Consider the following 27,577-nt stretch of genomic DNA (forward strand, 5'->3'; position numbering starts at 1 on the left):
TTATTTACAATATAAAGAATATTTTTGGAGGGGAAAGAAGTGAGTTTGAGCACATGCTTCCAGCATAAGTGATCTGCACTCGGGACATTCCTCTCTTCTCACGCTGTCTGATGAACGTCTCGAAGGCAAGATGCACGTGGCTTCAGGAGAGTAACAGAACGATTCAGGCTTCAGGAAACCTGTCGTGGCTTCAGTGCTTCTTCCCCCAGAGCACTCCTGGGCTCGCCAGCTCTGAGCCGTCTCTAGGACATTCACATGATGAAGGGGTGGGTGGCCAGATTCTGCTCTGGCTGTGCTTTGCTCAGAGCTGAGTAGGAAGGGGAGCATGTGATGGAGGAGCTGCCAGAAGAGAGGGACAGGTAAAGGTGCTGTGGGAGAGCATGAGAAGACAAACCCAAGGGTCTGGGTGAAGCATTCCCAGATTAAGAGTTTTGCTGAGGTCGGGGGACAACATGGCTCTCAGGTGGAGCAGAAGGCCCTGCCAGTGCAGGGTGGAGGGCTGCTGCTGGGAGGGAGCGTTGTGTCGCCTGGGGAAGCCAAGGCTGGTGCCAGTGCTGGTGCTCTGCGTGGTGCCATACCCATCTCCCCACGGTGTTTGTGCTCCGGGTTTTGTCCACAGTAACTTTCTTTCAAGGCAGCTCACTTTAGTTGATTTTCATTGCACAGTTGCCAGCAGCGTTTCCCTTTTTCCTTGGGTAGTGATTAAAAACTGAGTCGAAGACTAAGACAGTGTGATCTCCAGCAAAACGTTGTTCCCTCTGCCCCCAGACCTGACCTGTTGCAGACCACAGCTCACCATCCACTTTGGGCAGGGCTGCTCAGCCAGAGCCTTGTCCAAGAGGCCCTTAGCTCTGTCCAGGGCGTAGGACGCTTCTCTGGGGCCGTGAGACAGAGCTGTAATGCAGACTGCAGCCCCCCCAGGCACCAGCAGCCACAAGCTGTACCTTAAACGCAGATGGCAGTGTACTCCAGGCTTAGGATAACTGTGTGCTTAGGATAATTATGGGAGTGTGCTTTCTAGGGTGTTTGCTGAGTCTGGCGAGCTCTTCCAGAGAAGCTTGGGAGCCAGCGTGCTGTGCCCCGCACAGCACCATGTCGCTGTAGCACGCGCTTATTTCCCCAAACAGGATGGGGAGTCATCTTCACAGAGCTTTAGAACATGCTCTTTAAACACACCATAAAGCATGAGAAGTACAAAGCAAGCTGGGTGTTGCAGCGAGTGCGCTGCAGCCCCGAAGGAGAATGGCTGCCCTGGCAGAAGGGCCTCGCTGCTGGTAGGAGCCTCTAAGTGCAGAGGGAAGCACGCTTATGCCTGACCGGGAACGGTCCTGACTCCTGGTGACCCTGCCTGACTCCAGAGGAACAGTGAAGCCCCCTCTGCCTTCATGGGGCCAGGAGTTCACCCTTAATTCCAGTTGATCGCACTCCTTGAAGGCAGCAATACTAGTTCTTCATGTTGGGCTTGATCCATTGCCAAAGAGTGTTTAAAGTAAATGCAACTTCAGTCAGTACCCACTGGTAGGACTGTAGCATTTTGGGTTGAGAGCCTTTGGGAAATGTATTTTGGGGAAAATATTTGAGAATGAACATTGAATGTTCCCTTAAAAATAGATCCCCAGAGACAACAGATGCCAGATTGCTGCTCTTGAGGGAGGCTGTTCTCCCTGGCTCCTGTTGTAGTTTCTTGATGATGCTTTTGCTTTGGAATATGAGCAGAAACATTCAAAATAGAAACATTGTGATGTGATAAAATGGAACAAACCTACAAGAATCTGTGATGCTCTGTCATCTCTCCCTGAGATATGTAAATGATGCCTTTTAAAGCAGTTTGAGTATGTATGCAGCCCTCCTTGTGCTAATGCTCTTGCTGCAGGCTGTGGTCCCTCTCTTTGCCTTTCTCTTTGTCCTCACCTGCAACTCTGTAACTGCCCTGGCGCTGCTGGGGTGACACTTACCCTTGTACCCAACTGCTCGTACCCTGCAAACACTGACACTGCTGGGCAGTACCACGATGTCTGTTGTGTCCGGTTTCTCAGGAGACATGGCTGCCGCTGATGTGTGAGTCACCTTGCCTCACCCCCACTTTTCACCCCTCATTTCCTAGCTTTTACTCTGTAACATCCTACTGGGGGAAAATATGGACCTTAGGAGAGATACTGTTCGTAGATAATAGTCATTGGCACAGCAATCATTCCCTGTAATAGCCACCCACGACCTGTGCCCGATCACAGCATGCTGCAGTCGGTGCTGTGTCGGGACCCAGCAGGGAGGCTGAGCGGGGCTGGGGCAGGCTATCAGGAGATGACGAGAAAGGACTGGGGGGAGCTGCTGCTGCCTGGGGAAGAACCCAGGAGAGGCTGCTCATCTGCAGAGACCCATTACTTCTCTTCCCAGCTGGCTGCAGGGGAGTTTTCCCATTCCTTTTCTTTCTCTCTTTATCTGCCTCTCTTTTTTTTTTTTTTCCCCTCCCCTTCCCCCAAAGGTAACTTAGTACTGTTTGTCTGTCTGCCATCAGCTACAGACCCCAACGATAAGTCATTGTGGATATAAGGGTATTTCTGTCCTTTGTGCAACCACAGGATTTTTCCTTCCAAAACGAAGGTGCGCACAGTGGCTTCAAGCCAGAAGAAAGATGGCTAAAAAAGCCCCCCAAACAGGCTGCGGACCAGCTGCTCCAGGCCCAAGGACAGGAGCAGGGATGAATTTCTGTGTATATGAACCTGGCATCTTTTTGTGTGTTGTTTGTGTAACCTTCTCACTCTGTTTATCAGACAAGTTCAGAGTCTCTGTTGGATCCTCAGCAAATCCAAGCTTTTGACCAACTCTGCCGGCTCAACCGAGGAACCTCCAGAGTATGTACCACCTGTTTTCCTTTCAGTTTTAAATTGGTGAAGGGTATTTTGCATGTTGTCAAGCCAGATATTAGCACTGGCAGCAAGGGCTTTGGCTTTTCTCTTGGGTGTCATTTAGTGCTGGCAATTTACTGTGCGTAGAGCTGGCTGTTTCACATCACAAGGCAGCCACGCTGCCTCTGACAGAGCTGGGGAATTCACTGGCAGTGAAACCATGGAAATGCCTCTGGCTTTGGGGCTGGGCCTGCAAAGTGTCCATGGTGTGAGGTTTTTCAGATTCTTTTTAGATTTGCAAATAACCTCCCCTCCAGACACTGTGTGGCTCCTGCAATTGATTGCACAGAAGGCTCCCTCCTGCCCCCCGTGTTGTCCCAAGGAGAGTGCAGCTCCCTCTGTCCCTTACATTTTCCTTGTGCCTCCTGCTTTTTTGACTGTAGTTGTTGGCACTTTCAGCTCTTTCTGGGATTGTTTTTCAATTACGTAACCTTAAAACAACCTCAAAACACCTGGAAAGTTGCTTAGTTCAGGACTGTTGTCCTGCACCGAGCTCTACAGGGTCACTACATACCATATATACCCTTTTCTTTACACGTGTTAAGTTTTTTCTAATTGCTGCAGGAAAAAGGTGAGCCCCCCATGAGCACTTTGTCTTTCTGCACCTTGCACGAGCGCTTCTAGGCAGTCTGCCCAGGCCGCCGGACGGTGATCTGTCAGGGTTTTGTCTTGCAGCTAGCTCTCCTGACAGAACTGTCTCGCGGCCATGGTGGTGAAAAGCACGGGCTGCTCAGCATTTCCCACGGCGACCCGGCCACCAGCAGTGTCTTCCAGAACGAGAACTTCCAGCTCCATCTGGCCCCCCCTCCGCTGGCTGAAGAGTAGCGCTCCTGCCTCCAGCCCTGGCTGCGGCAAGGCCACGGCTGGTTTCAGGCCTTGGAGCTGGGAAGACTTTCCATCGCAACACTGGACTTTCCCCTGCTCTGCTGCCTCTCCCAGAACCCTCTGTGCGGTGTTGTCTTGCTAGGCGCTGGTGGGTTTGTAGCAATGGGTGATCTCCCAGCTCTGCTGCCGCCTCTCACTAAACTGAGGCAGCCATGGGGCAGCTGGGCTGGAAGCTGTGAGCTCTGGGGGCAAAACCAAGCGTGCTGGAGCACCGCGCAGCACTGGGCTACCTGCACTGACCCGGAGGCTCACCGCAGTGGTGGGAACTTTGTCAAATAACCGAGTCAGCTCCACTCCACTGGAGGAGCATGGCCTGTCCTGTGCCCAGAGCCTGTGTTTCACGGTGCTGTGTTGTTTTTTTGGATAGGTACCACACCTGAGTTTTAACTGTAGTACTACTAAAAGCAGTCATTTTGCTAGGGCCTGGCTCACTGTCTCATGGCAGGAGCCGTGGGGTCTGAGGGCACAGAACAGGCAAATCTGGAAAAGGCTGAAGAATGCAGAAAACAATACACGTGAGCAAACTAACCTGCGCACGGTGTGTTCCTACAAACTTCCATTAAAAAGGCCCTTGGTTGAACTTTCCTGCGTGAGCTGTTGCACATGGGGAGTGGGTAAGAGGGCAGCTGGTCTGGCAGTGCTGCTGGCTGCTGTTTTCTTAGTACAACTGCCACTGAACTCTGGTAGAGAAAGATGCATCTTGTCACTGTGGGTGAAGCACAACCCTCCCCATCTTGCCACCTTGTATCTGTGTTAGGGGGGGCAGGGGGAGGGGGGTGTGTGTGTAAAGAGGTGCTGCTGCAGGCCCTTGGGGGCTGCAAGGGGGAGAGGATCGGTGTGATGGGCACTGCTGGTCAGAGAGGTTTGTCACTACTAAGCTCAACCCGCTGTTTTGCAATACCAAGCTGGGCAGCGTCCCTTCCCAGCGGCACCTTCATCACTCTACTCACACAGCTGCAACCTAATAGCAGTGGTGTTTCTAATACTGTCACCTCTGGCTTGGAAACACACTCCAGATCCTGCCCTAACAATGTGTGTTATTGGTCTGGTGATTATCTCTACCTCTTCCCCCTGTTCATTTTGTCACTAGCACTTGGGTGTTTTGGGGTACCATACCCTCAGGGTCCCAGCCACCCCCAGGAAGAACACAGCACCAGGCGGGTGTTGCTCTCCATGCACACAGAACGAATGCACAGAGCCGGTGGCTGGTCCGTGCAGAGCTCACACGGGATGGCAGGAATACGGGGCAGCGCTGCTGCCTCCAAGGAACACAAAAGTGCCAGCTGTTGTGCAGAGCCCACCTGGCTGGGGAGCAGTGCCAGCACCGCGCACCCTGGGACCCGGCATGCCCAGTGCTCTCGCTTTCTTCCCACTAGCATTAAGAACTACAAAACGGTGCCCCAGGCTGATGTTTCCAGCCTGCAGCCACATGTGAACCTGGTCAGAGGTAAGTCAAGGGCCTGCAGCCAGCTGAATTCTCCCAGACATCAGCGTGGGCTTGCAGCTCTTTTCCCCGCTGTCCTCCCCCCTGACTGGGGTAGCTCTTCTTTTACAGGTGAGTGAGAACTGGGCTGTGAGGTTGCCCACCAGCCCCAGTACTTACCAGGTGACCAAACCCAAAGTGGGGCTGGGCCTGGCGCGCTCCACCTGCTTATTACACTTCTCTGCCTAGCACTAGGTGTGTGTTTCGGGTGCTGCCATCTGAAGCTGTAAGTGACCCTTCCTTTGCTGGAAATATCAGAATGTTTCACTGCAGTATGGAAAATACACAGTTAGTTAGGAAAAGCACAACTTCAGTTGTTTAGTATTTTATTAAAGAGGAAATATACACACCTCTCCCTGGCAGAGTGGAGCAATGCCCAGGGCATGTCTCTTACAGCACGTCTACGCCAGTGTTTGTGCAAAGAAAAGAAATCACGTTTCTGTGAAGAGTGTGTTTCTGAACTGGGGTGCGTGATGGAGCGCAGTGAGAAACCTGCCACTGCGCTGGCTGCTGAAACGCTTTCCGGAACTCGCCCTGTCCCACACCAGGCTGCTCCACTGATGTTTTACAGGTACAACAGAAGGAAGAGGCAGCTTATTGTGCTTAAGACATTTGAACAAATCCTGGGTAGGAGACACTCACAGCTTGTGAATATTGCTAATTACTTACAGTTAAGAATGTATCCTGACGACAGTGATATGAACCTGCAAGACCACAGGATCTTACAGTAAGTCTTGGTCATAAATACCCAACTGCATTTCACTACGCTCACAGCCTGTGCCCCCTAACAGCGGGAGGAGGCGGCTCCTGCTTGCTTGCAAACAAGGTGAGCTCATGCCACGTCAGAGGGTCCTGATGACCGTTCCTGTGCTTGGTGCCTGCAGCGAGAGCTGGCGAGGAGCACCCCGTCCTCAGGAAAGGCCCCACTGCTGCTAGTCCCTTGAGAGGATGCATCTGCCAGCCCACCCCGTCCTCCCGGGAAGGAGAAGCCACCGCTGGGAAGAAAGCTCAGGCAGGCCAGGCACAAGAGTGAGCTTTTTCAGCTCTCCACTCAGATTACAATTGAAAGATTAAATATGAATAAATGCTGTAGGTTTATACATAATGCTTCCTTCTACCTATGGAATGTGTCTGAATGGTCAAAAGACACTAAAACCTTAGAAACCTTAGTTAACCAAGAAAGACAACCCCGCCCTTAAAAAAGAAATAAATCCTATTTAGTTTTACTACAGCCTTCGTTTAAATGCCCTCAGAAAAAGAGAATATTTTCAGGTGCCTTGTAAGAATGTATCTGTTCATGCAATGGCCCAAGTTCCTCATTTAACAAGCATTGAACTTTTTTATGTAAGTCATCAAAACTAGAAAACCTATTATTTTTGTCTGAAAGTGTTAGTCTAAAAAGTACAGTATTACTTTATAACCATTTATGGTAAACTCTTAGCACACGCGCATGTGCACATACACACACTGTTGCCTAAACGTTTTCTAAAGATACTGATTACAAAGTGTATAAAATTAGTAATACATTGTCAGGATACAGTGAGAGAGATGAGCCATCCTATAACACAGACTATAATCTAGTATCAGTCACTAAACTGTACACATTTATACAGCCTTATATTCACCAATGACTTTTGAAACGTAAACAGCAAATACACAAAGAAATTCAGTAATGCTGTTGAAAACACAGTTATTACTGACTCCAACTGATTCAAGCTGACTGAAATCTTCTGAGAACAACATTTTCGTTTCTTCAAGCACGGCCAAAACCAAACCACCAGTGAGACAGCTCGCTCTTACCAGCTATTTGAGGAAACCCCTGTTCAGAATCCGCTCTTGAACTGGGTGCAAAAGAGTGGGAGTCGAAGCTTCCTCTCTCTGCTAGAATGACCTTAGGCTGTATTTTAACAAGCACAGGCACTACCGACTGAGCCCGTGGGCCACCTCCCCCGGGCACCTCCGCGCTGTCCCCAAGCTCTGCCGACACAGTGGTGTGGCTGATAAACTTTTTTTTTTTTTTTAATTTTGTTATTCTTCAGGCAAATGCAGGCCCTGAGGCCATTTGGTCCTGAGTGCACGTGCCCGGTACCAAACAGCACAGGAGGAAGCAGCAGGCAAAGCCAAGGGCGGATTTTGTGTGTTTGGAGGTAGTCACTTCCTTCATTTTACACCCCAGTCTAGCATGGTATTGGTCAGATGGCCGTGCTTCATCTCTGCCTACTCCCCCTCCTGCTGAGCTGCAAAAGCCAGATCCCCTTTCCGAGATCCATGTAGAGAAAAGGGACCAGCTGGATCCAGGCAACTGATCCCCCTCTGGAGCAACAGTTGTCTTCTCAGGAGATTTCAGAGCCTGACCTAACTCAGCAGATGCTCGCTGCATAGCCTGGAGAAAAGTTGGAGGCACTTTGTGCATTCTCTAGCCTGCCATACCAACCCGCTGGAAGAGTGGTGCCAACAGCCTTCAAGAAGGGTCGCACCAGCACTAGAGAAAAGGATGGACAATGCGCAAGGACAGACCGAGACAGAAAGAGCCTCTTGTCGCCACACCTCGCGTAGCTGTTTGAGAAAGAATAAGGGCAACTTGGTTTTGCTGCTCGCAGGCGTGCTGCACCAGCTCAACCCTCTGTGCTTTGAAGGCCCACTGCAAAGAGCCTGACAGATGGAAACATCTTGAGTGGCACATCCTTGTATGAGTAGTATATGATGTAACCCAGACCAGGAAAAGGGCCTATTTCAGCTATAAAAGTCTTAAGATTTATCACTACCTTACGTGCAGACGTGGGAGATCTGATCAGGCTGAGAACATGGTAACATTGCTCAGGCTGCTGCTAGTTCACCAATATGGAAGTCCTGTAACCACACTCCCATAAGGAATCTGAAATATCAAGTGCACTGGAAAAAAGGGATTGTCAGAAAAAACAGAAAATATAAATACTACAAAAGTAACATTACTGAGTGGGAACTGGACTGATCTGATACCAACTTGTTGGATCACACAGTGGTTTCTATAGTCTCAATCACTTCCATTTCGCACTGTGAGGGTGACAAGAGTGGGCATTCATCTGGTTCCCAGCTGCTATCCGGGCTGTAATCTTCTTCTGAACTTAGCTCGGCCACCCCCTCCGTGTCCTCGTCACACGACTCCACGTAGTGAACCCCCACCGCATTGATCCCGGAGTCCTCAGAGCTGGAAGGGGATGAGCAGTGATCTGGTTTTGGTGTATTGCTCTCTTTTGTGATTAAGGCATTGCGAACAGGGACTTCCTCGGGCTTTATCTTGTGGGGCACGGGGGGAGGCTGCCTCTGCACATAGCACATCTTCCCGTTGATGCATTTCACGCGGTAATTGTCAATGAAGAGGTCTGCGATCGTGCAGAACTGCGGGGAGTCAGGGGGCAGAGGGGGCTGGAAGACGGGCGCAAACTTCAAGAAGTGTTCGGTGAGCGAAACGGAGATCTGGATGGTGTTTGTAGACTCCCGAGGGCGAACAGGTATTTCGGTGCTGGGAAGCTGCTCTACAGGTGTCATAGGCTGATAGACATATTTACCTGCAGGGAAAACAGAAAAGCAGCATTTAAAGATTGTTATCTTTATGTTAGAAACAAACGCATGACATGATGCTTGCCCTTGGCCATCAATAATAATGGTTCCCTGCAGTCAGCAGCCGCTCTGTTTTCAATGGCCTCAAGGTGTTCAGTCCTCTCCTGATACAGATTCTCTGATGCTTAACAGGGTAGGTAAGCATAACCTTCCTTACCCCAGTCCTGCTCCTCTCCCTGCCCCTGCTTCGAAGACATCTGTAGGACATCACTAACTCTAGAAAATTAACTCCAGGGGCACAACTCCATAGCTAAGAAGTGGGACAGACGGCAAGTCTGCGTGCACCCCTTTCTAGGGGAAAGAAAACTGAAAAGATGCTCAGACACTTTTTTTTCACTGAACACAGAGCAGTTCTAGCTTACATCTTTGCTACAATGATCTAAATTGTATTATATTATTATTCTTCCAAATGACAATGAATCGCCCTGCATGTGTTTCCATGTTCTTTTTTTCTGGGGACTAAATCGTGTTTTTCTGTATTATAAACCAGAGGTTCGTACATGACTGCAATTAGAATTTTACGGCAGAAAATAAGGGAATTCCCAAGCCATAGAAATGCCTTTAGCATCTTGATTATCTGGTTAAGTAGGAAGAAAACAGGATTATGTTAGTTATGTAGAGCTGAACCAAGAGTGAACTGAAAATCTTTACTGAAAGAAATAAATAAAAGAGCAGAAAATCAGCACTTTGTTAGGAAAAACTGAGAAACCTGAGGCTGTGCCTAGGACTGCAAAATGCTGCATTTTATTTGCATGAAGCCTCTGAAAGATTCATGTCTCCCTAGGGGGTTCATATACTATGAAAGCACAAATTTCCAGAAGACTTGCAAGTAGCGGGGGTCTCAGAAGAGTTTTGATGCAGAAGCTGCAAATACTGCTTTGCAAAGACAGAAAAAGTATCAAAGCACTGAAGGACTGTTTTGATGCTTGAAGCTCTCCAGGTAAGGAGCAGAAAGCCACCAAAGTCTCGCTGCATTAATGAATCTGGCTGCGCTGTGATGAGATCTGCCACACGTTTTTGTGTCTGCAGCTCAGAGGTAGGTGCAGCCCTTCTCTCCTGAATTACCCATTCCTTTGGAAAATCGGAGCAGTGATTGTGTTTCTGCTCAGGGAGGCTGAGCAGGGCCCAGGCCAGCAGCAGGAGAAGGGCTTTCCTCTGCCCGCTCCCCCCACCATGCCTCTGCAATAAAAAATCCCATCCTCAGCCTGGGAATCCTTCCCAGACATGAGAAAAGCTCTGACTGCAACAAGTTCCCAGCCAGCGTGGCAGTCGGTGCCCCAGCCACCTGTTGAAAGCACTGGCAATGGGACGGGCTGAGAGATCCCAACTCTTGGCTGCAGCAGCTCTGGGGTGTTCACTGGCTCTGCCAGCCCCGACGAGCCAGGGCCCACGCACCCGCTGTGCTTTGCCAGCCCAGCTCCAGCACGTCACCAGGGGAAACCCTGAGCGCCGGGGGAAGGCTTTTCCCACCCCTGCTGTGCTGTTGGTATTGGAAGGGAAATGGCTCGTGTGAAAGTCGGCTGCGCTCCTCTGCTGGGACTTCAAATCCCCATCGCCGAAGGACGGGGAGAACAGAGGAAACACCACAAAGAGCGCAGAGCCAAAGGAAGAGCTCCGGGAGCACTGGAGTGTGGGAGAGGCAGACTGCAAGGCCAGCACAGGCAGAAAGCAGGCTCGGAGGAACGAGCGCCAGACACACTGAAGAGAAAAGCCCACCCCTGTCGTGCCAAGGGAGAAAACAGCCAACCGAGCCAGACTGAGAGCAGCGAGACAGTGGTAGTGGGTGGGCAGGGGAAAAGAACATTTTGTGAATAGATTTGACCAGCTCCCCTCAAATACCTCATTAAGCACTTTTTTCCTACAATCTGTGGAATGATAATTGTTAACAGAGCCACTGGAAAAGCTCAGTGAAAAAAACCAAGCTTTTTTTCCCTTCCCTCCTGTTTGATTATGGCTGGATGGCAGAAAATACAAAGACATCCTCTCCACTTGCCATCTTTTTAACATACCATGGTCTAGTTTCTAAACTTGCTGTGACTCAGAGGAATTAAGTGCTAGCATCAAACAACTGAACACTTCAACCACGGGCAGAGCAGAGCTCTTACTCCTCCTCTGCCCTTCGGAGCAGCGGCACAGCTATTTCAGTTCTGGGAGTCACTGAGGGATGGGGTCCCTTGGGTATTTTTCAAATCTTGCTGACACAACAACTCTGGGAAGCTCACCGGGGCAGGTGGGCAGACCCTAGCTTCACAACCCGCTGTAACAGCAGCAGCCTGTGGCTTCCTGCCATACACTGTTCTCCAGAAATCCTTCTTTGAAATTAGTGATCATTAAATACGCTACTGTCTTGCAAAGCAACACGGACAACTGATTAGCATGCTGCTGGTTGGAATAGTGTCTGATAAAATTCAGCTCACGGCAACTGAAATGCAGCCTACCCTTGCCTGAAACCACGATGCTGTATTTGTTCATACATTTGGAGCACTTCTGTGTGGGCTCCTATTCCATTCCATTGACAACCAATGATAAAACACAGATACTAGTGAAAAAAAAAATTTCTCAGGTCAATTTTGTGCCGCCTCTATTTGAAGCGTCCAAGGAAGGCCTTGGTGAAGATTTTAACAGGATTAAGGAAAAAAGGTATTTGCACAACAGGACTATATTTTTCCACTTAAAATAGCCACCACGTGCTGGCAGAAGGCTGGGGGACATTGGGAGAAGAAAGCTACCTCACGCCAAGGTAGCTTACAGCATGGACATTGAATGATGAAGCCTTGAGTCATCAGTTTGACTTTTTGGGTTTTTTTCCCCCCAAAAAAGTGGCGGCAGGGGGAGATGAGGTGTTACCTGAGAGCTCAGCTGGTTGTTTTACCATTGCAGCAGCATGTGGTAATTCTCTGCGTGTTTCAAATCTGCCCTGCTGGCACTAATTTCAGGGTAGAACTAAACAGTGGCTATTCTGTTAACAGAGGATTTCAGATCCCCATTCGTGTGACCCTACACGTGGCTGAAACCGGTTCCTCATGTTCCAAGGACAAGCTCTGCCAGGGTAAAGCAGGAATCGCCCAACGGAAAAAAGAGAATTTTCTACATGAACTGATTTCTACATTTCTTTAGAATTCTGGTATAAGTTTGTTCAGCTTCAGCTAGTTTTAGGGCCAAGTTTGTTTATTTTAGACAGATTAAACTTCTGTTTTAAAACACGATGAGGTCCCTCTTTAAGGGGTGCTGGTGCCCACAGCGGGGACTGTCAGACTGGATCACGGACAAAGCTGTGGTTACAGCCTCCGTTACAACTCCTCACCCTACATAATGCGTGTAAACGCATCAGCCATGATACCTCCTATGAAAAATAGATGCAGAAATTTAAAAATAAGATCGCCCCCCGCCCCTGCAGCTTGCAGGATTGTCAGGGATGTCTTTTTCACAGAAAATTATCCCAAAAGCACAAGTCCCCAAGTTCCCTTATAATACGTCTTGGTCTGATAGAACTCCCACTGAAATAAACAGCAATATTTTCGCTGACTTCAAACAGCTGGCAAAAGTCTATGATAAAATAGTATTTTGAGCACCTATTCTGATACATTCCTTTTAATATGCTAGCACATAATTTGTTGCCTATTTATTCCAACCAAGTCAGTTGAAGAACTCTGCAATTGAGCTGTGCTGATGAATGCTCCCGTAAATTACAGCGTTTTGCACAAATACAGATGCCAGACTAGACACTGCATTGCAAGTTGCTTCCTGGGTCACTTGCCACCGCTGCCTACGCGGAAGACGGTAATTCAGTGAAGGAAAAATACTGCACGTGCCAAACACATGTCCAAAAATCAAACTCCAAATTCTGTGAAAAGCCATTTGCTGCATTTGCAGAAGTTTGGGAAGCTCTTGAGCACTGTAGTAGCTGCTATGGAGAAGCATCACAGCTCTGGCTCTGCAGCTCCACCACCATGGCAAAAGGGCTCAGAGGAAACAAGAGCCCGTTGCTCTCCTGGGTGTTTGACAGGAAATGTGTGAAACTAGGCTCTGCCAAAATTATTTTCATGATAAGTCTCAATTATCCATGACGACCATATGGTAACAGATGATATGATGAAATGCAAGACAATGACAGACTTCAGAAGTAGGTATGTAGGCTACGCTTAACCATTTGTCACAACTGAAAGCCTGCACCAGTACCTACACCTTCTGCTGCTACATGCTCGCCAAGCGTTATCCTCCATAAACATTGCACCTCTTTGTCTGATCCCAGTCACACAGTGACAGCAGTTTGTGCACAATTAAAAAGGACTGATTGTTTTTCCATTTCTTCATTATTCAACTGACCCTTGTGAAAGCCTGAAAACCAAATCCTCCACTGAATTAGCACACACTAAAGCCAATACTCAACTGCAAAACAGCTATTCCAAACGTGTCCAAGGAGGTAAGTACTGGGCAGTGCTCATCTCCCTGCTTCTCTGTTCACAGAAATATGATTTTTTATTGTTAAATTGGATGGATGCTGTTCACCAAAGCCTTGGCTCCAAGCCTCCAGTGACACCTGCCAGTAGGTTAAGGCAGAATCCAGCAGAGCAGTGAGCTCTACCGTGACCTGCAGATCCTGAGCAAACTCATGCAACTTGGAAAATTTTTCATCCCCAAAAGTAGACGCACACTTCTGTATAATATATATATAAAGCCTCTTTGTAGCATTTATATATAAAGCCTCTTTGTAGCATTGATTACCAGAACTATGTGGTCGATTGATTGGAAGCTGTATTATAGTGTCTCCTGCTTACAAAAACCAAATACAAGCCACAAAGCAAGCCACGAGGTCGTTTCTTTCTGATTTTTTGCTAATTGAGCAGTCTGCATGCATCCTCACTGAACAGACACAGCAGCAATTTCCGTGGCTAATACAAAATAACTTAACCATGAAATAAGCAGAGGTGCTGCTTAAACATTTTATTTTCCTCTTCCCTTGGTCCCCATATTCTAGTTTACCTCTGACACTCATTAACGTGCTTGGCATAGTAAAAAAAAAAAAAGAATAAATCCATCTTTCAGCAGTTAGGTTTCTCATAACAAATTCTCAAGTTTTACCCTCTCAAAATGCTACCTTGAAGGATCTTTTCCTAATAAACACCACCACAAATTGCAATGCACTTCAGAAAATAATAAAAGATTGCTGTGGCTCTTCAGTTGTGGATCTTACGAGTCTAAGTCAGCAATACCTACTGTGCATATTTGTTTGCATGCAAGACATTTAGACACCTTTTCACTGAAACATTAAAGCTTTTTTCATATGTATTCTTGCCCCTGCAGCTGCTTGGACAAAGATTTCTTCACCCTCCAATCTGTCAGCTCACCCACGCTCTAAAAATCAGCAGGGTTAATGAAGACCTGCTAACCATACACTATTTAACCATAACCTGGCTCAATTTAACCCATACAGCTTAGGAACTGCTCCCTGGCACCTGAGCTGGCTGAGTGCTTGTGGTGAAAGCACCTAGCCAAGGTGTGCTGGAGGAGAACCAGCTCTGACCTCACCAGAGATTTCAGTGCCTTTGGCTGTGACGTATGATTCAGGAAGGCTGAAGCAGTGACCTCAACCATAGGGCAAAGCACCCGGGCTGACATTTAGGCAGCTGTGCGTTCCCACTGAATAAGGGTGCCCAAAGGGTGCATGCAGTCGGCATCCATGGTTTAACAGCAGAGAGCTGCTCTTTAAGTGTTGGTGACTTGTTTCTGCTTGAACCTACACCTTTGTTAACAGCACCAGTGATCTTTGGTTGCAAAGTCATCCGGGATTCTCACTCCAGCCATGCAAAGCTCTCCTATTGCCACACATAGCCCTGCCAGAAAAAAATCAGCTTACATGGGAGGGAAATCAGTCCCACTATGAAGAACATAAAAAAAAATTCTAATTAAATACCGCACAGCTTTGAAGGAGAGAAGGCAAAGCAAGTATTCATAATGCATGTGTAACAGGAGACAGTATTAGCTTGGAGGAATTCTGCATTAGTCTAAGGAGAATTCACAACACGGGGGCTCTTCCACATCTCTCTGCGTGGGGAAACGTGGGAGATCAGCCTCTCAAGCACTGGCTTTCTTCATAGCAAAAGATGGAGAACTACCAAGCGTTCCTCCTGTGGGACTTGTTTCATATCTCACCAGTGTGGCAGGAGAGACAAGCCTGTCTCTTTAGGAAGAGCTGACTGGATGCACACCCCTCTGACGTCTAAATGAAGTTGTCTCGCAGGTGATGACAGCTACAAGCTGGAGTAGTGTGCTGCTGCCTGGATTGGCACCGTAGCCCAAGGACAACGTATAAACTGTCAAACACCCAGCTGGTTCTCCAAGATCCCTGGGGCGGTGGGTGGCACAGGTGGCAGACAGCTCTGCCGTAACAGACTGGCCCGCGGTCAGCCCCAGCCTGTGCGTGGGAAGGAACTGGGTATTGTTTCACCACTGACAAAGCAGAAAGTCGGGGCAGACGGAGGGCTTTCCTCCTTTACAGACTAAAGCAAAGCTCGCTGCCCACAATCTGGAAATGTATACTGAAGGGCACTCAGCACCCTAAGCCTGCTTGAGGTACCCACCACACCTTTTTTTCAGAAGCGTTCAGCAAGTAGAAGGGTCATCTGAAAGCGCGATACTGGTCTGAGCACCTACACCAGGATGCTGCCTTCCAGCCCCGCAGGCTGCAACAGCGGACAAAATGACTGCCTCCGGCCTCCCTCCTTCTTTCTCCAGTTATATGCACTGCTTGGGACAACAAACCTTTGCAAACAAAGATTGCCCAAACCATAAATATTCACCGAGGACTATAATAGCTTCAAATTACATTTTGCTTAGAGCATAGTAATAGCTTTCCCAGAGGGGTGAGAACAAATGGAAGGAGAAACCCAGAGTACGTTTACAGATGGCACATGTAAAAAAAATCACTGCTAACCCAGTTTCCATTTCTTTGTATTGTATGGAATAGCCATCATGTCATATCTAGCAAAACATCACGGGCTGCGTTGGGAACGTGAGACATGGAATAAGCCACCAGAGGAAAAGAAAAATACTTCAGGCCACTGAGGCACTGTCAGATTTACAGTGCAAGCTCAAGTAGAGCTGAGCTGTGCCATTGGTCATTATAATGAAACGTACCTACAATGCCTGTCAACGTTGAAGGAGCCTTGTAGATAAGGATGCAACACCTTAATGCAAGTGATGCTTTCACCCTGCACTTCTTCCAAACAACTTTGAAAAAGCACTGCGATTGCGTTCCCCACTCTAGAAATTTGTTTGAACAGAGCATCCTGCACATTTCCAGTACTTCTGGCATAGCTAGAAGGCACAGCAGGGGATCATAAAAGAGACTCCAAGGACACGAGCCAACTCTGCCAGGGAACACCAGTTACCCCACTACCACCATAAAAGAAAAAGAAGTCATGCAACAGGACCTTAGCAGTTTGGAAAGACATCAGGAAACATTAGCAGGCTCTGACCTAACAGACGTGTATCATTACAAACAGCACCTTCTCACAGAAGCACCTATGTCAGGCCACTAAAAAATCCATCCCATTCCTGACCTCATCCAAGCACAGAATAGAATGGGTCTAGCAATGTTTCTACAGTGGCTCCTCCAGCAGCGATATTGTTCAGTTGCCAGTTCTCTTCTCATGTGAAGGAGAGGTGTTCCTTCTCATTGCTGTATAGCGAGAGGCAGCTGTGACAGCCCTTGACTTGATGAGCCATCAGCTTTTCACAGGAAACCAAGAAAGACAGGGGAAAAAAATCAGCAAGTTTTTCTTCATCAAATTTGTATTTTAATGTTCTTTTGTATTAATTCGGTTTAAATACAAAAAGGATCATGATTGTACATGCTGCGAGCCGTCTAAGCCTTTCAGGGTTTTCTGTGCACGTCTGCTTAAGAGCAGGTAACTCTTAAATGCAAACAGACCCTGGAGCTTCCTTCTATCATCCCTGCTCTTTCCTCTCATTTCTTACACGGATTTACCAGACTTAAAGAAAAAGTGACGCTGGAGGCTTGAGAAATGTTTCATGCAGCCATAAACCCTCTTAAAGGGGCCATATTTGCTTACTAACCATCGCAAGGGAACAGAATATTGACACCTAAAAAAACAATGAACACCAGCGCACACCAGATGTGCGTTCTGAAAGGAGCTCTTTCCTTTCAGGACCTGTAAGAAGTGTCACATTTATCACAGGTACTACTAACCCCAGTCCCGGCAAAGCCCTGCGCTGGGTTACAAGAACAGGCACACACCTCAGTGCAGGCATGAAAAGCGTAGCAGACAGTCTCAGGTACCTCCACAAGCACAGCTTACTGTGAGCACAGCAGCTAAGCGCTGGCTATCACAACCTGTGCTCTGAACCCAATGATATTTGCCTTCCAACATCCCTTTACAAAGCTACCCCCAAAGGGGAGAACAGCCACTCTTTGCACATTTCCCTGAAAAATTTTATCCGCAACTTACACTAGATATTTTTTTTAAATTCAGTAGAGAAGATAGATAGCAAAAAACAGCTTAGTGCTAAATATTTATTCTACAAAACCATCCCTGGGCACCATCTGCTCAAGCTTCAGCATCCCATCATTTTCATGCAGAAAGTCAGTGTGCTGATATGGTAACAAAGAAGGATAAGCACAGATCAGTGTCAGAAGCTACCTAGAAAATGAAGCCATTTCCTGGTATACAGAAATCACAGGCACTAGAGAGATAAGTTACAGTCTTCTTCCAAGTGCATAGTACCTGCTGGAGGGGGGCACCCATGAGCCCCTGTATGTAATGAGAAAATTTTCATGTGAATTCACAAATAAACAGAACAGCTCATGGAGTCTTGAATGGAAAGTCCTCTCCAAAGGACTGTACCATGCAATAAAGACCCGCGCTCTGCACCCACAGGAGACAGCCTGGACAGACAGCTGAGGCAGGAGGGTGGATTTTGTAGCTTGGAATAGACACATTTTCATGGCTACAGCCTGTTTTCCTGGTGGGCTGACAGGAGAAACAACGGTATATGTGATGTGCTGTACCTGTGCTGCTCCCTTCCTGTGGTCAGAGTACAGGGTCTCCTGCTGACGAGTCATTTGTGCGGTGGCCTGACCAGAGCGCGAGCCTTCTGGGCTTGACAAACAACACATTCTTCAACTTCATTGCTGGGAACAGTGTCCTTATTATCAATACAGGCCATTCTTTTAACCCTTGTCCTATTGCTTCTTCTGGTGCCTATCTGTGCACATTTCCATTCATACTTCATTCAAACCAATCTTCGTATTTCTATTACAAGCCTCTACTGAACGTATTTCTGGAGAATTTAAAGGACTACTCTCCCTGCTTATGCCCAGAATATGTCACCACGTGGAGCTGATGTGTGTAGGTATAGGTGCCAACCCTTCCCTTGGAGGGGTGTGGGATCCAGCAATGCTCTGCATGAAAAAATAAAAGACCAAGTACCACCCTTGAAGGCAAAGGAGGTGGGCCATCACGTCACACAGTGCCACTGCGGGCAAATGGCTCAGAGCAGCTGGACAACGCAGGTGGGAACAAACTCAGCACTTGCCACTGTGGCAGGGTAAGCAAATGATGGCAGAGAGGTAAAAGCATCGCCCTCGGTTTCACACCAAGAGGGCCACGATCCCACAGCACCACCTGGAGAACGCTGAGATCTAGTGGCACAGGTTAGGAAAAACAAAGAAAAAGGTGAGTGTCTCCTTTTACCTGCCCTGCCTACCAACAGACTAGTGCTGGTGGACTGCAGAAGACTGCAAGAGCTGATCAGTCCACTCTGACACAACTGATGGTGTGCAAGCCTTTCATCAGGGACAAGAGGCACTTGTGAGTGAGTGCAAACACCTGGAATGTGGCTCAGGATGAGCAAAGCACTGAATTCCAAACATCACAGGCAGCCACACAGCACGAAGCGTGAAACAGCCAAGCACCCTGCCTGAAACAGCTGCAGGTGTGCTCTAGCACCGACATCACGCGTCAAGCAGTGAGAGGGACGACAGCAGAGCATGCTCTCGCTGGGCACAGCAGGGAAAAGGTTTCAGGGCTGGGTGCAAGTACACAAGCAAAACAAGCAGTTTTGAGAGCACGCGTGTGGGCTCTCAAGCTCCGCAGCCACCAGTGAGAGCAAGAATACAAATGCATGCCTCTTGTTGAAATTGTTTTACAACATAGGTTATATATAAATTCCAACTGTTATGTTGCCTAAATTAAAGTATGGGTATATTAAAAACAAGGCCCAGTTGCCAAGCAATCAGATTTTCCTTTCCCAGTAGGTTTTTGACTTCCATCTATGTGAATATACTGAACTATTGGCAAAAACATCTCTAAATTGCACCAACTGCACTTCTTGAATGCTGTGATCAGTCACTACAGAAAAATTGATTAGTGGAAGAATCAAAGCCATTATGAAAACATACTCTGTATCTTGTGGACAGATAGATTCATGAAGGTGCTGGAATAAAAACCACAACACACTACAAACCACAACACACTACAACAGGGCCACTTTAGAGAGAGAGTACGCACTACCTGGAATCCAATCTACTGTCAGCCAGCTTTTTACATTAGTGTAAGCTCGTGCCATCCATCAACAGCTAAGCCCACACTGTCACAGCTATCATTCTGGAACATCATACAATGTTTGTGAGTAAAGCATTTTGCTTTTTGTCCCTTACAGAAACAAAAATTTCTGGTATAGCCTTACCAATGTGCAGAACTAAGTTACCAAGGCTTGAAGCGAGTCATGCAGTGTAAGGCAGTATTGGTTAAATTGAGAGCCATTACATAAAAACTCCCCAAGATACCCATCCTCTACAAGCCCAGCTCTGCTGGTTGCATCCACATGAGCAGTGACAAAACAAATTCTTGATGAGCACAAAGGTGCTGCCAGGAAATTTGAGGTCCTGTGCCAAGTACCTGAATGCCCTCTTCAGTGCTTCCAGCAAACGCGAGCACACAGTCAGCTCTGCCGACCTGCAGGATGGAAACCATGAGGATGACAATCTCATGACTCAGTTTGTCTCATAGGGCAATGCAACGATATGACCACGGGCTGCAGTTTAAGACCCATGAAACATCCAGCATCAACCACGAGTAAGGATAATGTGTTAGAAGGCACCGCAGTCATGCACTTTTGCATTTAGGTGCTCAGAGTAAGCACACTTTCAGATTCAAGCTGGCAAACAGATTTCCTCACCTGCAGAGTCTGGGGAGGAAGCCACACACTTGCCACAGGCACTGTACTCCAGTACAAATTTTATCTTTGAGCTGTTACTCTGCAGTGAGAAAAGTGCCTGAAGCCTTTTACCAGAATGAAGATCTCTGAGCAGGAGCAGAGACTCAGCCTTCACCACGAAGCTGTTCAGAATGTCCTGAATTCACAGACAACCGCACCAGCTGACACGACGGAACGTGAATGAACTTTTCCTTCGGAAGTACTTGCTTCTGGTAGGAAACATCCACAGCCTCGGCATTTCAGGCTGGTCCTGAGCAGGCTTCATGAAAACAGCAGGTTACCCCTTCAAGCAGCTACAGAGCAGAGGTGTCATTATCTGCAACTCTCAGAGGCTCTTAGCAGCAGATCATTGAGTTTTGGGCAAGCAGATGTAATTCTTTGTGAATCACGCTCCTCAGATAGACAGACAGATTATGAAACACAGCCTCATAGTCATGCATGACAAACAAGAGGTTTTGGCTGGCAGAAAGCGTTTTGGTACACAAGGCCCCTTTTTCTCAGGACTTTTGGAGAAAGAAGTGCAGTGATTTCTATTCAATCCTGTATGAGGCGTAGAAGACTTAGTCCTACAAGATGTACTTAGAGCAAGTAACTTGAATTAAAAGATTTTCCTGTGGTCTGTTCCTGTTAAGTGATATCAGGGGTTTTGTTAATAATAATAATAATAATAATAATAATAATAATAATAATAATAATAATAATAATAATAATAATAGAACATGCATGTCTCCAAACGTAACTGCATTATAGTAAGGATTTCAAAAGGAATGCCAGCAGGTTCTTTCAAAGCCGCTGATGTTCCCACACGGTATGATGAATCTACATATGTGGGTTCTCCTTCTGAGACACAGCATCAATAGTACATTCATACTGTGATTTGCAGATTAGAACTAAACCCAGAGCAACAAAACACAATCCAGGTCCAGAATGGTGCACCCATAAAAACTGGCAGATAAGTGTTTTCCCTTAGAGTTACACTTCAGAATATATTAAGCTGACATTCTCTCCTTCATTGTGTGCAGCTTAGTGAAATGAAGCTAGAATATCATAGCTCTTCAAAATACAGGTGAAGAGAAGATCTTGCACAGCCACAGGCAGCAAATCCTCATTAAAATCCACCTTTCTGGGGCTCTTGCCTGGTGCTCAGCATAATGCCTTGCTTGTGCACAAACATTTTGTCCGGATACACGGACTTAAACTGGAGGGATGTTCAAATCCTTTTCACAGCAAAAGCAAATGAAAAATGCCTATTTCTCCTAGGATTTGTAATCATCCTCCCACCAAGACAAGCCGTGTTTTCAGAGAACACCCAGCCCCAGAGTTCCTAGCCCCACTGCTGCATTGCTGTTTAGACAGAGTTTTCTGTCTTTCTCTGCAAAGAAAACCCACCAGAACAAAAACAAGGCTTTTGGAGATCTACAATGTATGCAATGCTGCAGAGCATCCCAGGGCTTATTTTAGGATCCCCTCCAGGGCTGTAGCTGCTTCTCTAACATGGAGGGATCAACAGAAGCTGGCTGGCAGGCAGACACAACTCCTCTTTAGATCCCCAAGCTCTGTCACAGTGCACTTGAATACCTTCAATAACCACTTTAGCTCACTTACCAGTGGTCTGTTACAGGAAAGAAAGGCTGCCTTGCCGATTCCCCGCTTACGGTCCCCACAGGCAGACTGGGGTCTGAATAATTACATGGGCTTCAAAGATTGTCAGAGCCCCTGCTGATAGCTTCTGTCGCTTGAGAGGTGGGAGAGGCACCACGGAAACGCTTCCCGTGTGCACAGAGCTACTTATATGCTGCACACATCACTACGTAGCAGGGGAAAACACCAGCACCTGGCGCGTGGGGCCCGGGTGTGTACGCTGCCAGAGGACAGGTAGGAGATGCGATGTGACACACAACACCACATCTTTCTCTCGAGAAGAGGTATAATCAAGGCTGGCATTGACAGAGAGCTTTCACCAGTTTTGTGGGACAAAAAATGAATGTTTGTATTTAAAAATGTTATAAAATAAAACCACTGGTATTTCAAGTAGAGAAGAATGTGAGAAACAAATATCTGCTCAGAGTACACACAGGTGCAGTGACCGTACTGATTTGCTTCATTCCCTGTCAGGAGCTGTGGGAGATGGATAATCACCTCTCACCGCCCAAGCACACAGCAGAGACCGACTGCAGACCCAAAACTACGACTGGCTGGTCCACCTCCGGGGGACCTGCAGATGCCCGTAACAGACACAATAAGGAAGCAATGGCGCTTGCTCTGAGACCGAAGAGAAACCCTGGTCTGCCTGTTCAGCGGGTGGATGAACAAGAAATGTAAATATACTCTGATTCTGCGTCCCCAGAATATGTGCTGGCATGGCCAAGATCAGAGAAGTCCTTCTCCGCAAGACCACCCAGAAAACACATGCCCTTCGTAGCATGCCACCCGTCATATAAACCCAGTTTCTCCTCCTGGCCGAGGAATGACAGTTTCTTAGGTTTCTTGCCAAGCCTGCCTGACCTCATGCAGAAACTGCCAGGTCTGGATCTAAACTCAGGGCGTAACAGTCCCATAATTACGTGATGCACACCAGGGAGCAGGAAGCTATTTCAAGGCACACCTGCAAGTGCTATACACCACTTAGCAAAACGCAAGGGTGAGGGAGAATATGTATCTTTGAAAACCTATACTGCCACCATAATCTTTTTACATGTCTGAGCCTAGCAACTGTTTTCCCTTTCTGACCACCCAAAGGAGACCTCACAGCTTTCACCCATGCTCAGTTTGTTTTTTTGTAAACAGTCCAAACAGCTGAATCTCGCAAAAGCGGTGGAACTGAAATTTATTTGCCGCATTTATTTTTCAATATAAGACATGCAAGAGGCTTTAAGTAACTAAAAGCCTGATTTTTTGATGCTGAACCAGGGGGGAAAAAAATCACAGAAAGGCTAATACAAGGTAGCACAATTACTATCTATTGATACAACTGCTGTGAAATGAGCATTGTGGAACCATTATTCATAACGTATTTTTAGTAACTGCAACATAACATACTGAGAGTTTTGCAAGGTGTTTAACATAATGCAAGATATTCAGATTAAAAAATGAACACACTTGCAACAGAATACCCTATTTTTGTACTGTCCAGGGATGAAGCCAATCTTGTAACTGTATCAAGCGTGATGCTTTCTCTGGTGACGTAATTCTTAGGAAGTAAAATTAGCAAAACACAGTCAAATTCCTGCTGTCAGGACAGATGTAACCCCAAGGATCTGATCCCTTCTGACAGAAGCAGGTACCACCACACAGCCAGCAGCCTTGCAGACAGCATCAGTGCCAATCAGAGCCGCAGCGGAAATCCAGAGGTGAGGAAAGGAAGGCAGGCACCTTGCTGCAGACCTGCCTCTGGCGCGTGTTTTCTCTGACTCTGGAAAAAGTAGATCTGAGTAATTTAAGGTTCTCAACCTGTATCTAACAAATAAAACCCCACAAAGGCTGTCAGAGGGGATGGGAGGAAAGTGAACAGGGGGCTGTCACCCTGGCCAGGGGAATGCACGCAGGGATAGACTGAAAGGGTGCAGTGCAAGCAAGAGACGTGTAATGGGACAAACATAGGGGCTGAAGTCAAAACACCTCTTGGGCCAACACCTTCTTCCCTGCAGGGAAGAGGACTCTGAATGCTTGAGCCCTCACCCTGCTTCCACGTGCAGACAGGAGTCAGCAGGCGTGCAGATGTCTGGCAGCACACAGGGGAAGGGTGTTGTAGACTTCTATTGCAGCAGGATCCGAGGTGCTGCCCGCTCTCCCAGACCCCTGACGCCCACAGAGCCAGGCGTCTCCACTGACACCCAATGGACCCTGCCAGCCCTCCCATCTGCAGCCTCCCCAAGCCCCCCAGTGCTGCACGTCTTACGTGTGCCTGCTTATGGAGGTTTTGGTTGGGTTCAGAGCTCCCCAGGCACAGGGGCACATTAGAGAACCACCTCCCATCTCACAGGGAAATCTGCTCCACACCAAGCCCGAAACAGACTGAAAATGACCCAAAATAAACTCCCAGGCTTAGACACAGAAGTCATACAGATACCCACACCACTTGAGGTTCTCGGAGCTGTTTGGATACACTAAACAGTCTCTGTGATCTCACCTGCCAGCTATTATTGCCATTTTACGGACAGAGAAACATCGGAGGTAAAGAGAGCACTTAAAGTACTGCTCACTTCAGAGCATGCCAATAAAAATGGCTTTGGGGAATTCAGACTATGTTCTTCCTCAATTATTACTTCTATAGCCAAGTGGCTCTGCAACGCTAAATTGCTTCTGTCACTGAAGTAAGCAGATGTGATCCTGAATACACATGAGGAGACAATCTACTCATTGTGGTGGTGGTGAGTTTTTGTAATTTTTCAGTGTAAGTGCACTTTAACTGAGCTGACACTCTCCAGGACCTTGGACACCGATGGAAAATAATACTTCAAAGGCTATTTTAATTGATGTAGAGCTTTCTGTACCGCAATACAGCTCTTAAGAGTCACAGAAAACCACTTTCAAGAACACTCTGAGGATTCCCAAGTCAGTATTACCGCACCACATTTATGGAAGACAACTCCCAACATTGTTTAATTACATTTCTGACCTCTATACAGTTTTCCATTATAGGCCTCATTCGTGCCCCTTTTAAGTCCAACTCAACTCGTTCTGCAGGAGCAGGATGCAAAGCTCTGAAATTTGCATTAGGAAATAAGGGGGCAAGAAGGGAGCGCACTTCTTCATGGCTTTCAGAAGATTAAACAAGAAAATGAGGCATGTGACGTCCTTCATTTAAAATCATAGTTTCATGGGGCAAATGTATCTCAAAGTTTCCTTAGCCGTAAAGGAGGAAGTCTCTACTTCTTGCAAAAGCTATAATTATTTTTAAGTCTTATGATTGCCACAGGAAAGCTAAGGGTTGGATGGGATCTCAAGTGGTCCTTCCAAGAGGGAATCAGCTCCGTGTAACTCCTAAGAGACACCAGTCTAAGCCTTCCTTAAAGGCCTTCAAGGACCATGATTCCTCACCTTCTTAAGTACTCTGTTCCCTTGCTTCATTTCTCTTCCTAGTTAAAATGTTTTCTAATATCCAAACCTAAACTTTCCTTGCCACAGGTAAGTGACAACTGGTTATCTTCCAAGTCTGTGTAGAGAAGGACTAGAACACAGCTTTTTTTGCAAGGCTACCTTTACGCTTTGCAAAGCTCATCTCCCCTCCCTCCATCAATCTTTTACAGCCCAAGCAACCGCTTTGCTTTTGCACCCCCTTGTAAATCATATTTTCTAAGCTGATCACTGTGGTCTCCTACAGAACCTCCCCAATCCTCCTACAGCATTTTAAAGTGCAATGCTCAAAACTAAGCCCATCAGTCTTGTTTTCATCATTACTGAGCTGAAGAGACTAATTAAATTGCACGCTTGCAATGCTCCTGTTAATGCATCCCCAAGTGAAGGCTCGGGTTCTGGTTTTGGATTTTCTACCACAAAGGCCTCCTGCTGCTGACGCACACTCAGTTTGCGATCCATCTTAATCCCCAGATCCTTCTCTGCAATGTCACTTCTCCAAGTCTCCAGTCAAAATGTCTCTGCATTTGACTTCCCCTTCCCAGGACCATCCCCAACTGATTTCAGGTAACATCTCCCATTTATAAACACCATTTTGGGCTCTGATCCTGTACTCCAAAGTGCTTACAAGCTCATATATCTTGATGGCGACCACAAATACTTGAGACGAGAGAAATTTTGGAAGAGTATATCTAGGTCATAACTTGAGTGCCTTTGTGTCATCGATGAAATGCCAACGGGACATTCCCGTCCCTGTGCAGCAGGTGACTATGGCACTTTCTCACGCAGCCAGTTGTGCCATCACACAGTACTCATTTCAGGGCACAGACAGAAAAAACACATTGTTCTGAACTGATTTCAAATGAACCCCAAATCAGGGCGAAATTCCTAGAATGTGTATTTAATTCAAACAGAAGCTCTCATCCAAATAAAGGTGGCTTTTTAGGCAGGCCCTTTTCCCCATTAAGCAAAATTTGCAAGCAGCATGTGTGAGGGGGAATCCATGTAGGAGATTAAATTACAAGGAGAGATGGCGACAGACTTAAAAGGAGAACGGGATGTCAGGAGCCAAGGGACACCTTCAGCAGCACCAAGCAACCCTCACATAAGGGTCCAACTTTAACCCTGACCATCCAGGCTTTAAGATGTCCTAAACGCAACGCGACCAAAGTACATAGCTCCATCACCAGCTCCTGACCTCATACCGACACGCTGTTTGAAAAGCCTGCTCTTCAAGGCTATATGTGATTAATTATTCATCAAACTATGTTTGGACATCCACAGTTCAATCCCAGCCTCCATGATTATACACATCAGTATCTTGAATACAGATATTAAAGTCATCGGGCGCCTTTTCAACAGAGTTGGATCAACACTGGATTTTGAAACAGTGACTATCTGCTATACATGTCCTAAGGCAGTCACTTCTTTACTCAAAAGATTCTAAACCGTATGCCCGTAAAAAGAAAATAACGAGAGCTGAGAACGAAGTAGCCGGTGAATGCTTCCTCCGGCGCAAAGGACAGCCGTACGCGGCAGCAGCGGTGCGCGAAGGCAGCAGCCGGCGCCACAAGCCGCTCACCCTCCGGCCGTCACCCGGGCCTGAGGGGTGCTCGGACGCCAGGCCCTGAGGCGACTCTCCCGAGCACCGCCGCCGCGGCCGCGCCCGCCCTCCCCTCCGGGAGCAGCCCCGAAGTTTGGGGTCCCACCGCAGCAGGCTCGGCCCCGGGCTCCTCTCCGCTGCGGCCGCGAAGCCACCGCGCTGCCGCCCCGCCGCCAGCCGCCTCGGCAGGGACAGCTCCGGGGAGCGGGCTCCTCCCGGCCGGCCGGCACCCCCGCCGCGGGACGGGGCGGGGCGGGACGGGAGGGGACGGGGCGGTGAGGCGGACCGTCGGGACCGTCGGGACCGTCGGGACCGCCGGGACCGCTGGGGCCGCGCGCTCACTCACTCACAGTGGCACCATCCCAGGTGGCAGCACCAGTGGAGGCGGAAGCAGCGGCCGTGGCTGTGGGTGGCGCAGAGCGAGAGCCCGTCGCAGGGCTGGAAGTCGGGTCTGCCCGCGCAGCTGCGGGCCAGCGCCTGAGCCTCGTCCAGCTTCTCGCTCTTCGCCGCCGCCGCCGCCCCGCTCATGGCGCCGCCGCTCCGCCCGCAGCCCCCGCGCCGCAGCGGCCAGGAGGAGGAGGAGGTGGTGGTGGAGGAGGAGGAGGAGGAGAAAGAGGAGGAGAAGGCGCCGAGCCGCAGCGGGGACCGCCCGCCCGCCCAGCGCCGCGGGGGGCAGCGCCGCGGGCAGGGCCCGGCCGCCCGCCCCGCCGGCTCCTCCCCGCCCCGCCCCGCCCCGCCCCGGCCTGGCCCGGCCCGGCCCGGCCCGGCCCGGCGCGGCGGGCT

The 27,577-nt window shown here is 48.2% G+C and overlaps 2 protein-coding genes across 4 annotated transcripts in view; one reads left to right on the top strand and one right to left on the bottom strand.

Moving 5' to 3' along the window:
- The window catches only part of VPS8 (VPS8 subunit of CORVET complex), an 89,866-nt gene extending 85,495 nt beyond the window's left edge, over positions 1-4,371 (top strand). For all 3 annotated transcript variants that reach the window (XM_087740038.1, XM_087740039.1, XM_087740040.1), the window contains 2 exons: positions 2,772-2,852; positions 3,582-4,371. In XM_087740038.1, coding sequence (XP_087596164.1) covers positions 2,772-2,852; positions 3,582-3,731 — 231 coding nt within the window. In that variant the 3' untranslated portion in view covers positions 3,732-4,371. The remainder of the gene's footprint in view (positions 1-2,771; positions 2,853-3,581) is intronic.
- A 1,212-nt stretch (positions 4,372-5,583) lies between these two features.
- On the bottom strand, positions 5,584-27,487 carry CUNH3orf70 (chromosome unknown C3orf70 homolog). The gene is made up of 2 exons (XM_087739997.1): positions 27,145-27,487; positions 5,584-8,822 (listed from the first exon to the last, which is right to left on the bottom strand). Exons 1-2 carry the CDS (start codon positions 27,320-27,322, stop codon positions 8,266-8,268), a joined length of 735 nt encoding a protein of 244 aa, XP_087596123.1. The 5' UTR covers positions 27,323-27,487; the 3' UTR covers positions 5,584-8,265.
- Positions 27,488-27,577: the final 90 nt, after the last annotated feature.

This window comes from Nipponia nippon, unplaced genomic scaffold (assembly GCF_047370975.1).
Source record: "Nipponia nippon isolate SJK-2023a ecotype South Korea unplaced genomic scaffold, ASM4737097v1 scaffold_7, whole genome shotgun sequence".
NCBI classification, from domain to species: domain Eukaryota; kingdom Metazoa; phylum Chordata; class Aves; order Pelecaniformes; family Threskiornithidae; genus Nipponia; species Nipponia nippon.

What these genes read in the sequence shown, in the direction of transcription:
- CUNH3orf70 (XM_087739997.1), bottom strand. Translation starts at nt 27,322, where the DNA reads ATGAGCGGGGCGGCGGCGGCGGCGAAGAGCGAGAAGCTGGACGAGGCT. An exon ending in CCACCTGGGATGGTGCCACT is followed by an intron (nt 8,823 to 27,144) that starts GTGAGTGAGTGA and finishes TTTTCCCTGCAG; the next exon opens with GTAAATATGTCTATCAGCCT.